Raw genomic sequence first — 15,337 nt, forward strand, 5'->3', positions numbered from 1 at the left:
TGAGGCCTGGTCCTCTGGGTCTGTTCTGAGCCAGGCTCTGAGCTGAAAGAACCATCAGAGTGGCCATATTGTCTGTCATTTTTCCAGATATATTATGGTCTCTGCCCTTTGCCCCTGACTCTACTCCTACCTTTTGACTTGGGCCAACCAGCTCCTGGGCTGGGCACACACCTTCCTCCACACCCCACCCCGAACCTTGGGGTTGCCTCCCTCAGCTGCATGGTTGGCAGAGTTTTGTGGGTCTGAGGTTAGGAAGATATCTGGCCTCATGAATCCCCGCCTCTGCCCGACTTCCTGCCTCCAGCCAGAGCTCAGCGGTCTGGTTGGGAAGGCACGCAGGCTCTGTGCTGGGGGAAATCATACGGACCTAGAAGCAAGCCTGAGCCATCCTGATAGGGGCCACCTATTACCCCACACTGAGCTCCGCTGGCCCAGCCGGCCCCCCACGCTGGGGTCATTCCCTCCTCCTCAGTCCCTAGGTCAGGGAGGCTCTTGTTCAGACCACTTCCTGTCTGAGCTGCGAATGGCTCTTGTAGTTTAGCCCGAGTTGAATTAGCTGGATCTTTCTCTCCACCCTGTAACCAAGGCCATGATGTCGCTCTCATGGGTGGACCTCTTTAGGCAGCCTAGGTGGGTCACGTGGCTGGTCACTGAGGGCAAAGGGTACTTGGCTTTAACCACCCCCAGAGACTTCATTCTTGAAGTTGTCACTGGACAGTTTTGACGCCAGGATAGGATATCTGTTGCCCAAGTCCATAGCCCCAGGACTCCTAAGCACTCAGGAGCTCTGCCTCTCAGAGAGAGCGACTGCTCGGATGTTTTCCTTCTGTGCTTTTAGTGCTGGGTCTCCCCACCCTGACCTCTGACCTGCAAAGTGACTTCTTTGTCTGCTCCCTCAGGTTAAAGAGGAGGACAAAACTCTGCCGAAGCCTGGTCCTCCTGCCAAGGAGGGAGGGGCTGTAAGTGCTTCTCCTAGACCCGTGTGTGTGTGTGTGTGTGTGTGTGTGTGTGTGTGTGTGTGTGTGTGTGTGTGTGTGTGTGTGTGTGTGAGAGAGAGAGAGAGAGAGAGAGAGAGAGAGAGAGAGAGAGAGAGAGCTGTGTGTCCAGGTGGGTTGTGTCCACAAGCCCGGGAGGCAGTTCCACGTAGCAGGCAGGCATGGCAGGGTGCCCCTTCCCGTGTGGGGTGGCTAGAGGGAATTCCAATAAAGTGACAGAAAGTGCAGCATGTGTGATGCCAACCTGGTGTGTGTGAAGGAGATGGCAATGCCAAGGCATGTTGGGGACCTCTCCCTAAGCCCCCTCTTTAGTTCCTACCTATAGTTCTGGTTTCCTGAACTCTTTGGGGCTGGAGAGGCTTAGGCAGGCAAATGAGAGCTCAGCTGTTGGGCCTCTTCGTCCTGCTCTGGGTGGCACAAGCCAAGGGCGGGGAGGGATTTCACCGCAGCTGCTGCTGTCTCTTCCCAAGACCCTGTCAGCTGCTCAGTGCGGGTGACCTAGAGGCAGGCTCCAACCGTGCACTGCCACTACCCCCCACCAAGTCATTCTGCCTTGGGATAGAGACCCTGAATAAAGTTGGACACTTTTAAGGCAAGAGAGGGGACACGGTTCTAGAATAGCCAGGTCCAGAGATGTGTAGTTAGGAGAGGGCTGCTGTTGATCTAGGGGGCAGGAGTGCCCAGGGCTCGGGAACAGAGCTGGATCACAAAACAGATCTGTACTTCATTACCCCACATGGTGCCTGCCCCCTGCCCCCCACACACACCCCTTTCTTGAGTAGAGATTTGATTAGCCAGGTGTTATGGCTTCCACCTGATCTGTAAGCAGTGCTGCAAGGTCAGGGTGATTTCAAGGGCATATGTTTGAGATTTGCGAGGGAGCGGCCTTGGAGAATGCCAGATTTGGGGGGGAAATTATGTGTAAAGTGCTTAGAAGACTGCCTGGCACATAATAAGCTCCGTTTAAGTATTAACAGTTGCTATCATCATCATCATTGTCATTGTCATCGTCATCATGAGCTTCAGTTAGAATGCATGGGAGGAAAGCCAGAAGTGGGGGGCAGGGAGTGAGGCCCAGCAGCTGGGGCCACGGCAGCTCTGCAGGGCCCTGACATGCCACTGAACACTCTTGGCCCAAGAGGTTGAGGAAGAGGCCCCTTCAAGGCCTCCCTTTCCCACCCCTGCAGCAGGGCCACCCTGTACCTGAGGCCTGGGCTGAGGTCGTTTGGCTCAGCTCTGCTCAGGACGTGGGTCTCTGTCCACACGGCAGCCAGAGGTCTGTCCACTCTGTGAGCGCCCTCCTGCATTTCAATAGAGATGGCAGCCAGGTACACCCTAGAACCAAGGTCACTGTTTGGGGAACGAGGACTCAAGCACAGCTCATTAGTGGCAGGGCACTGCCTGACCCGCAAGGAGCCCCTAGGTTGACCTGGCTCTCCCAGGCGATGTGGCTTGGCTTTGCAGGAAACTGCCCTGCCATTAGCCAGCCTGGCCTGCCCAGTGGCGGTCCCTCGGGACCGCAGACAGTCCCCACCAGGCAGAGTGTGCCAGCATCTTCAGTGGACTCCTGGGTGCCCAGAGGCTGGCTGAGCCTAGACAGAGTGGAGCTGTGGTCGCTTGAGTGCTTAACCCTTTGAGTGCTGCAGCTGCCACCACTTCCTCCTGTCATTCCACGCGCACACTCTGGGAGCTAGGAGGCCTCCAGCCCTTGAGAGGTTTGCACAAGGCAAACTGCAGGGAGACTGGCAGAAAGCAGGCTGAGGTGAAGCTTCCTGGGCCAGCACTGGGTTTCTGCAGCTCTGGAGAGTGTGGGTGAGGGGTAGACAGTGGCCTCAACCCAGAGGAGTGGGGAGGGAGGAGGCTTGGCATGTCTGCGGGCCAAGAATTACTTCCTAACTACGGTTTTCATTGGGATGGGCAGGCTCTGGGTCTGACTACAGAGGAAGTTGGGTGATAGAAGGACCAGGGACCACAAAGGCAGGAAGCCCCAGAGTTAGGCCCAGGATTGATGGTGGGAATTGGTGTTTGACCTCGCCATGCTCCGTCTCTGCCGTGTTTGGGCTGTGAGGGAGCGGGCTTCCTGGGATACAGGCTTAGTTGCTGTCCTGACATAAGCCAGTAACTGTGGGGTACCTCATGGGCCTCTGGGCACCCTGTGCTGGCCTCTCACAGCTCCTTGCTAAGCCTGGAGATAGACAGCAGGTGACCCGCTGTGCTTTATGGGAGAGAGAAGCCAAACTCTTCGATGCAGTTGTTCTATCTGGAAGATGGAAAGAGGGCTTCCTGGGGCGGCCTCCTGGAGCTTGTGTTGTTTGTTGGATGAATGGAATGTCTGTTCCACGACTAGATGTGAGGTCACACCTCTTACTTCCTCTATGTGGGGCGGGCAGGGACACGGGCTGATGCTAATGTCTCCCTGTATTTGTGTGACTGTAGCTAGAGGGCAGCTCAAAGGGCAGCAGTGGCCCATCTAAGAGTCCTCAGCCTTCCACCAGCCCTGTACCCTCAGAGGCCCCCCAGAGGGCCAAGAGCCCTGCATCCACACTCACCATGAACGGCCCGAGGACTGCCTCAGTGGAAGGCCCCAGCGAGGAGGCCCAGGGCCTGTCCCGGAAGAGGGTGGCGAATGCAGTGAGGAAGGTGGTGAGCAAGGTGCTGCCTGTTGAGGAGCCTGGGAGCACCAAGGAGCCTCCGGGCAGAGCGGTCAGATCTCCTGAGCACCCAGCTCGAGGCAGGAAGGGAGAAAAGGCAGCCCCTGGTCCGAAGCTGCCACCCCCTCCTGCTCCCCCTGCTCGGCCTAAGTCCGAAGCAGAGAAGGAGGCCGCCAAGGATGAGCTCTCCGTGGGCCTGCGGAGCCTGATGTCTCGGGGCAGGGGCAAGGACCACAGGCCGCGTGGCAGGCAGCCTCCCGGGAAGGGGGAGAAGCCCTCCAGCCAGGAGCCAGGCTCCTCGGGGAAACCAGTCTCCCCGGAGACAGTGGACTCCTCAGAGAAGCTAGGCTCCCCAGCCCAGCCAGAAGAGCTGGCGGACCCGGGCTCCGCTGACCCGAACCTCAAGTCGAACCTCACTGGATTGCGACAGAACAAGTCACCAGCCCCTGACGTGCAGCAGGAGGTACCTGAGTGTGTCACTAACCTCTTACCCTCCCTTACCACCCTCACCTGAGGACTGGCAGCCAGCTTTCCCAAGCCTCTTCCACAAGCCCCGCATGACTGCGAAGCTGGGCCCGGGCCACGTGCCGATGGCAGGGCTGCATGGCTTTCCTTCACCGAATGCCAGAACCCAGGGGACCTGTTAACTGCATGCTGCTGCTCTTCCACACCTGTGAGGGAGTTGGGGCCTGGCCCCCAGCTACATGGTATCAGCTTGAGGCCCCAGATCCCAAGCCGAGGATCAGAGTCTTAGCAGATCAGTGAGAGGGTAGAAAGACAGAATTTCTGGGGTCAGGTGGCCTGTGCTCACATCGCATCCGCAGCCACTCTCTCCTGTGGGGCCTCAGCATCTCTGAGCCTTCATCTGTCGAGTGGGGATCACATAGGTCTACCATCCCTCCTCTGAAGCCCCTGGGCCAGAAGTATTTTGGAAATTAGTGATTTTTGTATTTGAGACTGTCATGCAATGTACATAATGAGCAGCAACTCGTGACCAAACACATTAATATTTCCACAGGAAAATTATGAATGTTCATGCCGCAGGGGGGGATTAAACAGTCAGGTTTTGCCACCAAAACAGTTAAGAAGAATCTTTTGTTTTGGAGGGCTTTTTGGATTTTAGAATTGCAAATAAGGGATAATACCTACTCTGAAGGGTTGCTGTGAAGATTAGAAAGGATACAGGGAATGAATGCTCTGAGCCTAATCCCTGGCGTGGTGGGTGCTCCGTAAATGGTAGCATCCATAGTGATGCTGATAACAGCGCTTATTGATACCATCATCGCCATCACTACTTCTTCAGGCCTGGCCAGCTGTCCCTCTGGCAGCAGGACTCTTGAGGAGCTCTGGGCCTGGGTGGCAAAGGAGCACAGTGGGTCCCCTTTGTATCTGCAGTCCTGTCTGTCCACAAAGTGCCCTCTGGGTGTGACAGGAGGCTGAGAGGCACAGGGGAGGGCCAAGGACGATCTGTCCAGCCCCTTCCCTTGGAAGGTGATGCCTGCTTGGCTGGTCCTTGGGTTGGGGGGCATTTCTCTTCAAGCTTTCCCGTTTTGTGGACCCTTCTGGGGCCTCAGGAGTTGGGTGGGTGGGTGGGTGGGTGGAGCGATGCGTCAAGTTTCACTACTGCTTCTCTGTGCTCCTGTGTGCTCCTTCTGGCTGAAAGGGGACAGTCAGGGGGAAGTGGGGCAGCGTACCACCTAAAGACCTGTCCTGTCTCCCAGGCCCTAGAGGCCCTCCTCTCTGACTGCTACCTGCTAGGAGTCCTAAGGTCTCAGACTTGCCTTGCTCCCCATTCCATTCTTCCCGGGCTTTGCAGAACTCAGAAAAGAGCAGGCGGCAGCTTCCCTCACCCCTCCTGGCCCACTCTGCATCAGGGGAGTGACCTCCTGGCACACAGGAGTTGGCAGGGGCGTTTTGGTGTGAGGCGAACCACTAGCCCCTAAGAAGAACCTCCAAGGAGCCAGAGAGCGTCATGCGCCCGTTCCTGGGCCGGCTGCCTTCCCTCTGGCTCCCTGTCCCTCCGCCTCTCACTCAGGTGGAGTTGGGGCTGAGATGGGCCCCAACCTGGAGTTCAGCCACCTGTCGCCTGGGCCCAGGGCAGGGGCCAGAGGATGCATGTGAGGTGTGAGAGCGGGCCGTCCTGGTGCTGGAATGGTTAAAGTGGTGGGAAGAATTAACCCTAGAACTCCCGGGCACCTGTTTTTATTCTCATCTGAGAGCTTAGAAACTCAAATTGGTGCCTGGCTTGCCTCCCTGACCCTATTCCACTTACCCACGGGGGTCCCAGTGGCTTCCTGAGCTAGAAGCTTGGTGTGCTGTGCCCCCAATTCCCCAGGCCGGGACTAATAGTGGTTTGACCTTTAGGCAGGAGCTGCCCCCGAGGTCCAGCTGACCCCCGCAGAGGAGGCCCACCAGCGGCTTGAGAGGATCTTCACAGCTCCTGTAATGCCGCCTCTCACGTGTGGTTCCCAGTCCCTGGTCTCCCCTTTGCTGGGGCTGCTGGCGAGACTGTGTGTGTCTGTGTGTGTAGGCGCACCTGACAATGGAAGTGTGGCTCCCTGGGGCCTGGGGGCCCTCACATGGGCTTCCCACTTGAAGAAATGAGAGGAGGGCACTGTGGAGGGTCTGAGCACAGTGAGGCCTGTTCCTCCAGGGAACCTGCGGGAGGGACCCCTCTGGCTGGAGATCCAGCCCCTTCTCTGGCCCCAGTCTCTTGCCCCGGAGGGCATGTCTTGGTGCCAGGGCCTGATGGGTGCGAGGCAGGGAGCAGACACTCCCCTTTTGTGATGCCCTGGCTCTCCAGACCCAGGTGGGGCCTGTTAACTCCTTGCCCATTTCTAACAGGCAAGGTCCAAGGCCTGGCTGACTCCCCTTCCTCTCCAGAAAGTCCTTTAAGTAATCAGACAGAGATGGGGAGGTCGAGGCTGGCCACCAGGTCTGTCCACAGTCCCCTGGTTCTTGGGCAGTTGGCAGGTGGACCTGGATGGGTGCTACCTGTGCTTGCCATGGGGTGGGAGTGGTGCAGGGGTGCAGTGGGAGTCTGAGGAAGGGGTCCTAGACTTGGGGCTGCTGGTGGTCCTGTTTGATGAGCTAGGCAGGGGTGACACCTCTGAAGGGCGGCCCTTGGCCTGGGGAGTGGCACCCTTGGGTGTGTGTCTGGAGGCCAGGGGCAGCCTATACTGGGGTCTGGTGGCTACAGGGGAGCTAGGCTGGGAAATGCCCTGGAGATAAGGCCAGAGGCTCCCTGGGGTCCCAGGCCCTGGGTGCGGTGAGGTGGTCTGGCCTGGCAACACAGAAGAGGAGGCTAATTCAGAATAGACTGGATGGCCAGCCCAGGAGGGACTGTAGCCTGAGGCAGAGAGGCTCTCTCCTGCCGCAGGGAATGACTTATCAGAGCATCTCCTCTGAGGAGTCTGATGGTACCAAGTGTTTCTTCACCAAGCAGGGCCTCTCCTTCCTGGCCTGGACTCTCCTTGACTAGGTACAATGTACCTGCCAGGCCAGCCCTCCCACGGTCCACCTCCTGGTGCTAAGCCCCTCTCCCCTCCACTTGGCGTGGGGTGCTTGCTGAAAGGGACATGCCAACGGTCTGCTTGTCTTCACCCCTCTTCTTCTCTCTCTCTTCTTTGCTTGCTGCTGGTAGCTGGACCCTGAGGCCGCCTCTCCTGCCCACAGCCAGGTAGGGTACTCCTGCCCCCCTCAGGAGCCCTCCGCTTCCTCTGGTGACCGCCCGCCACCCCCGGCCTGTACCTGGGCTGGCGTCTGTGCCCAGGCCTTGTGCTGGAGTGTAAGGCCTCTTTCCCCTTCTGGCTCCCACCTCACGTGGTATCTGGGGGGACCCCCGGGGGAGGCAGTGCCGGGAGCTGGACATGGGGCAGCTCTGTGTCAAGCCCTGGAGGAGTGTCTAGACTGAGGGTCGCCACTCAGTTTGGCCTCTGTGGCGCATGGTTCTTAGCCACGGAAGCCCAAGGGCCTGGCCAGAGTTTTGGTTTCTAGGTGTTTCAATTCTGCTCTCGCTGGGTAGAGAAAGCTGGAAAGGCTGAACCCCACCAACGCCACCCCAGCCCCTCCCCACTCTGAAGCCTGAAGATGCGCATCCTCTGTCTCCCCCTGCTGGCCAATGTGGGAACCTGTCTTCAGATTAGCTCTAAAGGAGCTAGCTGGAGGCCATGGTCCTTTGATGTCACCTATTCATCAGTCTCCAAACCCTGGACCCATACAACATGCCCATTCAAGACAAAGGTTTCACCTGTCTCATGATTTGAAAAAAAAAAAAAAAGTAATTTTGTATTATAAAGTTAATTTTTTCAAATATAAAGAACTAGCCTTTTTTGGATGTCTTCACTTAAAACGTTGACAGCCCCATAGTGATCCTCCTATTTGAGGGGTAATTTCACTGGCCCATGATATGCAAAGTCTGGAGACTGCTGTATAAACCAGCCTTCTGATTCTATAGCCCAGAAGGGCTGTCAGCGAGGGAGAGGGAGTTATCTGAAGCCAGAATCCAACCTGGGAGTAGAACCCAGATCTTTTTCTTTCAGCTCCAAGAAATGTAACAAATAACGTATTTGTTATTATTGTTTCTTGTCCTTTCCAATCCCTCACACAGGGGGTCAGTATCACAGAGCAGTGTCTACGCCTTGGCCCCAGGTCGGTTTCATGAGGGTGGGGGACCCTAGGAGACTAACTGTACCTCGCAGCTGGGGATCCCCAGAGAGTTGGGGGATAGGGCTAGCTTGGGGGCTGCTCATGTGGGGGGTGACCATCCACCCACCAAAGGTCACTGGATGACCCTGCTGCCCCGCTGCCCACATGACAAAAGGAGCCTGATGGGCCATGGGGGCCAGGCCCCGCTCCTGTTTGCCCAGCTCCCCCAGGCACCATTGCTGACCAGCTCAGGTCTCTTAGGGGTGCCAAGTTTGGCAGCCCTACACCCTGACATTGCCAGTGAATGCTCCTTCCTGATCGGTGACCACCTGGGCTTCCGGGGGCTCCCAGCCCCTTTATACCCATTCCCATGCCCATCCATGTGGCATGCAAGTCTCTTCCTGTATTTGACAGAGCACTGCTACCTGTGCCCCTGCCTCATGTCCCTGGCCATGCTGCTTCATGCCCCTGTATGGCCTTAGCACGTCCCCATGGGTCTGTGCTCCTTCTGAGGAGGCATGGAGGGGGAGCAGGGAGGCTAGCACGTGCATCTGGGCACTGCCCCTGCCCAGGAGAGCATCCTCTGGAGGGAAGACCAGGGTCAAGGCTAGGACTCACCCATCATTTTGCACTGAAGTCCTTGGAAGACGTTCTCAGATCTTGAGGAAATGCCCTTTCCCAGCTTGGTGAAGGAGGGCCTATTAGGTGGATGAATGGAGAAGCCAGGCCTGTAAGGTCACAGCAGCTGTGGCCCCGGGTGAGGGCTGGAGGCTCAGGATACTGATCTTACAGTCTTCGCAGGGAGGGAGCAAGAGGGTGGCTGGTGATTTGCTCTCCTGGGATCTGCTCTCTCCTAGGCACATACTCCGTGTGTCCCTGTCTTTCCAGACCCTCAGGGCTCTCAGGGTCCATAGCTCTGTGTCCTTGTCCTCAGGGCTCCTCAGGACCACCGCCACCAGCTCCTGGCTTCCCCACCTTCTTCCTTTGATATCTCTGATGTCTCCCGTTCTGTGTCTGCCGCCCACCTGTCCCCCTCGCCCAGTGGCTCATCCGGAAGCCCTTCCCCTCACATGTCTCCTCTCTCCTGCTGTCCTTGTCTGCTTTCCAGAACAGGGTCTGACTCTTTATTCTTCCCCTCCCTCTGATAGGTGAAGACAGAAGAGCAGATCGCAGCTGAGGAAGCCTGGTATGAGACAGAGAAGGTGTGGCTGGTCCATAAGGATGGCTTCTCACTGGGTGAGTCTGGGGAGACCCAGAGCCTGGGCCTCTCTGGTTTCACGGCTGAGTGGTGGGTAGGCCTTTGGGTCTGGAGAGGCCTGAGTGGTGAGCAAGGAGAGGCTGGTGATACAGTGGGGAGAAGGCAGGACCATGAAGGGCCCAAAGAGGGCTGCCACGGCTTCCCGGGCCCATGTCTGTCTGTCTGTCTGTCCCTGCTCTGCAGCCACTCAGCTCAAATCCGAGGAGCTCAGCTTGCCCGAGGGGAAGGTGCGCGTGAAGCTAGACCATGATGGAGCCATCCTGGATGTGGACGAGGATGATGTGGAGAAGGTTTGCAGGAGGCTGGTGGAGGGCACAGGAGGTGGGCCAGGCTGGGCAGGCTGTCCGCTGGCAGAGCAGACTGGATCTGTTCCTCAGTGCCCGCCCGCCTGTCCTGTCACACAGGCTAATGCTCCCTCCTGCGACCGTCTGGAGGATCTGGCCTCGCTGGTGTACCTCAATGAGTCCAGCGTCCTGCACACACTGCGCCAGCGCTATGGTGCCAGCCTGCTGCACACGTACGCCGGCCCCAGCCTGCTGGTCCTCAGCCCCCGGGGGGCCCCCGCTGTGTACTCGGAGAAGGTGCAGCCCCCCTCAGCTACCATGTGGCCCCACAGACCGCCCCCTCTATCCCCTACCCCCTGCCCAGCTTCCCCGACTCTACCCCTTCCCCTTGGCATCCCACGGGGCTCCTGTCCACTCCCACAGTGGCCTTGGGAAGAGGAGTCATTTCAAGGGGTGGGGACAGAAGGCCCTCCCACGACCTCTCACAGAGCCCAGCACTTGGCTCGCATCTGCATTTCCATGCATGACCTTAGCCTCAGAACCTTCTGGCTCCCCTGGAGTGAAAAACCCAGAAAGATATGGGCCTTGGGGGTGAGGGCTGTCCGTGTGGAGCCAGCTAAGAGCGCCTATCCCTTCCTTCCGTCCCTCTTGCGCCCAAGGTGATGCACATGTTCAAGGGGTGTCGGCGGGAGGACATGGCCCCCCACATCTATGCCGTGGCCCAGACCGCATACAGGGCGATGCTGATGAGCCGTCAGGACCAGTCCATCATCCTCCTGGGCAGTAGTGGCAGTGGCAAGACCACCAGCTGCCAGCATCTGGTGCAATATTTGGCCACCATCGCAGGCACCAGCGGGAATAAGGTGTTTTCTGGTGAGGCAGGGGCAACTGGGGAAACAGAATGGGCTGGAGAGGGTTGTGGGGATGGAGGCCCCGCCGAGGTGCCAGCTCTTCTTCTCCCTGGCCCCTCCGTGTCCACAAAACCCCTCGATCCTCAGCGGCCTGGTCTAAGTAACTGAGCCTTCGGGTGCTGGAGGAGCAGCCATGGGCTGGGCCTCCCGTTCTCCCTGGGCCTCTGGAGCCTGTGGCTGGGGGCAAGCTGCCCGTGGCTTTCCTGATGGGTCCTGGGCCTGTCTTCTGCAGTGGACAAGTGGCAGGCTCTGTACACCCTCCTGGAAGCCTTTGGGAACAGCCCCACCATCATGAACGGCAACGCCACCCGCTTCTCCCAGATCCTCTCCCTGGACTTTGACCAAGCCGGCCAGGTGGCCTCAGCCTCCGTTCAGGTGAGGGGACACTCAGAGTAGTAAGAGATTGGCTGCCTGATTTCATGCCCTAGAAATCAGACTCTCTCCTGCACCTGATTTTCCTGGGATTCTTCCCTAACGAAATGGACCCTGGGCCCGGCAGGGCTGGCCTACTTTGCCCTGAGCCTCCACATTCTGCCCCCCGTGCCTCCTGCCCTGGATGGGGCACGGCTCAGCTTCCTGCCCATCTTGGGGTTGCCCACACCCTAGTTGGGGCCCTGGCCCCTGCTCAGGGGTTTCTCTCAGGCTGATTCACCCAGGCAGGGCTGGCCTGTCAGTAAAGTAAGGCCCAGCCGAGGCTGATTCCCTTCCATTCTAATGAAGTATCTCACCACAAAGTGTCCAGCTCCCCAAGAAGACTGGGCCTGGAGGCTGGGCAGGGTGGCAGGGCCTGTGTTCTTCCCTGGCTCTGGTGTCTGCCCCAGGTTTGACTATGAGGTGATCTGGCCGCTGGTTGAGCACCTGGAAAATCAGATGCAGCCACTCGCTCCCACGGGCCTGGTTCTTTCTGGTGTGGGTGGGAGAAGCTTGACCTGGCACTGCCTCCTTGCCTACATACCCTCTATGCTGTGCCACAGACGATGCTTCTGGAGAAGCTGCGTGTGGCACGACGCCCAGCCGGTGAGGCCACATTCAATATCTTCTACTACCTGCTGGCCTGTGGGGATGGCACCCTCAGGTGAGATGGGACAGAGGGAACAAGGAGGGTGCTCTGGGCTCCCACCCACTGACAGCTCCTGGGCTTTGCCACTTGATTGCATCCCGTGCCGGTTTATTTCATGCCTGCCATGTGTTAGGCTCTGAGCTAGGCCCTGGGGATGGCGAGATGAATGAGCCATAGGCCCTGCCCAGCGGGAGCTCCCTGGCCCCGGGCATGGGGGACCTGGCTATATGTGAGGGGCACCATTGACCCTTCAGCGTTCCCAGGGCCTAGCTAGGATCTGTGCTCCTGGGAAGCCAGATCTGGAGAGGAAAGCACACCGAGATGCAGGTGGTCAGAGGCTTGCCCACAGTTACACAGCTAGTATGGGGCTAGGCAGGTGTTTGAGTCCACACAGGGGCCAAAAGCCCAAGCCTTTTCCAGTGCCCTCCATGCTGGCCTCCCTGCATCCACGTTGGCTCCTCCGCCAGGCTCTTCCCTTTAGACCTTCGGGCTTGCTGTCTGTGTCCACTGAGAAGAGGATAAATGATAAGGCTGAGCAAGCAGCCCAGGGCACTATTGTCTTGAGCTCTCCTTGTCACTGAGGGCACGGTCTCAGTCCTGGCTGGACTCACCCTTCAGGCAGGTTCCCTGCTCCCTTCCAGGGGTCTGTCTGGACACTCTCACCAGGGCCTGTCTGTGACCTGTCCTAGGGAGGCCAGTGCTCTGGCCTGGTGTCCAGGCCAATTAGGAAAGGCCACAGCAGCTGGCCTGACAGGAGGGCATGATGGGCAGACAGAACTGAGTCTGGAAGCGGAGTCTCTGTCTCCAGCCTGGCAGGGAGATGGACTTGGCGTGGGGACCAAGCACTGTGCTGATGCCTCGTTTGTACCCCTAGGACAGAGCTCCACTTGAACCACTTGGCAGAGAACAATGTGTTTGGGATTGTACCACTGGCCAAGGTGAGGGGCCTATGGGGACGGGTTGGCAGTCCTGGGCCTTGGGGTCGGAGAAGCTTGGAATGGCCTGGAGTGCCTCATGGGAATAGCAGGAGCCCAGCCCAGGCTGGGCGGCTCTACTCTAGCTTGGCCGCCCTGATGGTCCAGCAGCATGGGGGATACCAGAGGGACAGCCCCTCTGAGATCCGGTGCCAGTGTGCCCATCTGTCACTGTAGCCTGAGGAGAAGCAGAAGGCGGCTCAGCAGTTCAGCAAGCTCCAGACGGCCATGAAGGTGCTGGGCATCTCCCCCGACGAACAGAAAGCCTGCTGGCTCATCCTGGCTGCCATCTACCACCTGGGGGCTGCAGGCGCCACCAAAGGTAACCTGCAGTGGATCCCAACAGCCTAGCTGGTCACCTGGGAGAGCTTGTGGGGCCCCAGTTTGTCCACTCCCAGTTTGTCCTGGCCCAGCACAGACTCACCTGTTATCAGACACCCCTCTTTGGCTTGTGCCTCTTCCCCGTCCCCTTCATCAGAGCAGAAGTCTCCAAACACCCGGAGAAGCGTCTCTGCCAAGGATGGCCAGAGGCCTGGACTGAGGTGGCAGTGACCGGGAGCACTGTGAAGGGCCGGGGGCTTGGGGGTTTGGAGGCTGAGGGGAGAGAGAAGGGCACTAACTCAGAGCAGTCCCCCTGGAATAACTCTCCTTCTTGTTCCCTTCCTGACAGAGGCCCCCGAGGAGCAAGCGGGTAACTGACCTTGACCCCATCCTGGGGTGTAGGGGCCACCTTGCCCCATCTTGGTGCTTGCCCTGGGCTCTCTCTGGGGGCTGGGCTTGTTCTATCATAGCAGAGGACACTGGCCTGGGAGAAGCCCCAGGGTGGAGGGTGGAGAGGGTGCTTACTGGCAGTGGGGCTTCTCAGAGTCCCAGGAATAGCTGCTTCTACCTGTTTTGTATTCAGATCCTGGAATCTCTCAGGATGCCCTCCGTGGGGCTTATGTGGGGAAGGGTGTGTTGCTTCCTGAGGCTTCCCAAGGCCAGTTTCCCCTCAATCTTCCCTTCTCTCCACTGGTTTGGTAGTAGGTGCCTCTTCCTCTTGCATGTCAGGGTAGAGGCCACTAGGGGGCAGCAGGCACCGTGGTATTGAATGAGCTGCAGCTTCAGCATCAGTGCTTGGGGTCTTGTGAAGGGCTGGAGCTTGGTCTGGCTTGGAAGAGCTCCTTTGCCTTCCTCTGGGATTACATTGATGGTCAGGTGCTCTGAGCTCCTCTTCACCCCTTTCTCCTCCGGTTTAGGGAAAGGGATGCTGCTTCTGAACAGCACCTTGGGCATTGGCTTCATCTTCCTCTGAGATGTGAAGGGCCCCAGGCTGTCAGCAGGAGTGAGGAAGCGCTGGTGGGTGGGAGGGTGGGTGGGTGCATGGAGGAACATGAGTCTGAGTGTTAGGTTCCTTATGATCCCAGCAGGTTACATCCCTGCCAAAGAGGAAGCAGGCTCTGAGTTAAAGAAGTTGTCTCCACACTTGTAGGTGGGCAGGTGGGTGGCTGTGTGGCTGTGTCTTGAGGAAGTTCTTTCACTCCAAGGAGGTAACAGTGCAGGTTTCCTGTAACCCTTCTCAGCGCTGACTGCAGGTGCAGAGCTCTGAGTGCGTCAGTACATGGACCTTGTTGAGCAGTGTCTGTTACCTCCTCAGAGCTTCCAGTATTTTCTAGGGGGGGTGGTGTGTGCACATGTGTGTGTGATAGAAAGTCTTTGCAGGTCTCTTTCCTTGTGTGTCAGTGTGATCACATCCATAAACATACTCCTTTGAGGCTGCGTGTGTGTGTGTGTGTGTGTGTGTGTGTGTTTCTGAGTCTGAATGGGGTTGTGTTTTCTCTCCTGCTCATCTTCCCAAAGCCCCCCCCCACCCGGGCCCTTCCACTGGGCCTGGCAGGCTCAGCTGATGACTGTTTGCTAACATGCTGTTTTTCTTTGCATGCTGCATGCTGGTCCTTTGCCTTACAGAAGCTGCCGAAGGTAAAACCTTGTTTCTTGTTAGCTTTCCCTAATTGCCGCGATTAGACACGTGTCGGCTGAGGCGCGTCTGCCCGCGTGGGCTGTTCCCTCTCCCCTGCAGTTTTTTCTCGCCTCTCCACTGTTGGGCCACAGTGGATGTTTGCAGTCTCCCCTGGCAGACGCATTAGGGAGGGTCCTAATGCGTCCAAGGAAGGGGGAGACACCAGTGCTCTCCTGATACTCCCCACCAGGCACAGGCAGTACTTGTGTTCATCCTAGGTGGGCTGGTTCATGCTCTGTCCTTCCCCACGTTGGCACCTGGAGCCAAGCCCTCTAAAGGGGTTTTTGCAGCTGATTGGGAGCCCTCTGGTGGCCGCAGTGTGGAGTTACCTCCTCTTTTAGGACCTGCTCATTCTCTCCAACCCCAAGGGACACAGGAAGCGCTGGCAGCTGCTGGCTCTCCCTGTTTTGCCTGAAGCCCTGCTGGTGTCATCAGGGCTCGTTTTTTTCCCTCTGGAAGACGCCTGCTCCCTAGTGCTATGGGAGCAAGGGAGCTGAAGGGCACAGTGGTTAGCAAACAGTCTAGGGAGGAAGACCCACGATGTCAGATCCTTTTTTC

At 58.0% G+C, this 15,337-nt stretch overlaps 1 protein-coding gene across 17 annotated transcripts in view; it reads left to right on the plus strand.

Moving 5' to 3' along the window:
- Positions 1 to 15,337, plus strand: part of MYO18A (myosin XVIIIA) — a 95,519-nt gene that overhangs the window by 40,881 nt on the left and 39,301 nt on the right. For 9 of the 17 annotated variants that reach the window (XM_057537026.1, XM_057537027.1, XM_057537025.1 and 6 more), the window contains exons 3-14: positions 900 to 959; positions 3,432 to 4,109; positions 6,011 to 6,088; positions 7,290 to 7,325; positions 9,442 to 9,529; positions 9,735 to 9,841; positions 9,956 to 10,132; positions 10,495 to 10,708; positions 10,979 to 11,121; positions 11,721 to 11,821; positions 12,681 to 12,744; positions 12,958 to 13,102. In XM_057537026.1, the coding sequence (XP_057393009.1) occupies positions 900 to 959; positions 3,432 to 4,109; positions 6,011 to 6,088; positions 7,290 to 7,325; positions 9,442 to 9,529; positions 9,735 to 9,841; positions 9,956 to 10,132; positions 10,495 to 10,708; positions 10,979 to 11,121; positions 11,721 to 11,821; positions 12,681 to 12,744; positions 12,958 to 13,102 (1,891 nt within the window). The remainder of the gene's footprint in view (positions 1 to 899; positions 960 to 3,431; positions 4,110 to 6,010; positions 6,089 to 7,289; positions 7,326 to 9,441; positions 9,530 to 9,734; positions 9,842 to 9,955; positions 10,133 to 10,494; positions 10,709 to 10,978; positions 11,122 to 11,720; positions 11,822 to 12,680; positions 12,745 to 12,957; positions 13,103 to 15,337) is intronic. The other 8 variants (XM_057537035.1, XM_057537041.1, XM_057537039.1 and 5 more) reach the window with 4 other exon arrangements.

Source organism: Balaenoptera acutorostrata, chromosome 20 (genome assembly GCF_949987535.1).
Source record: "Balaenoptera acutorostrata chromosome 20, mBalAcu1.1, whole genome shotgun sequence".
In the NCBI taxonomy this organism is placed as follows: domain Eukaryota; kingdom Metazoa; phylum Chordata; class Mammalia; order Artiodactyla; family Balaenopteridae; genus Balaenoptera; species Balaenoptera acutorostrata.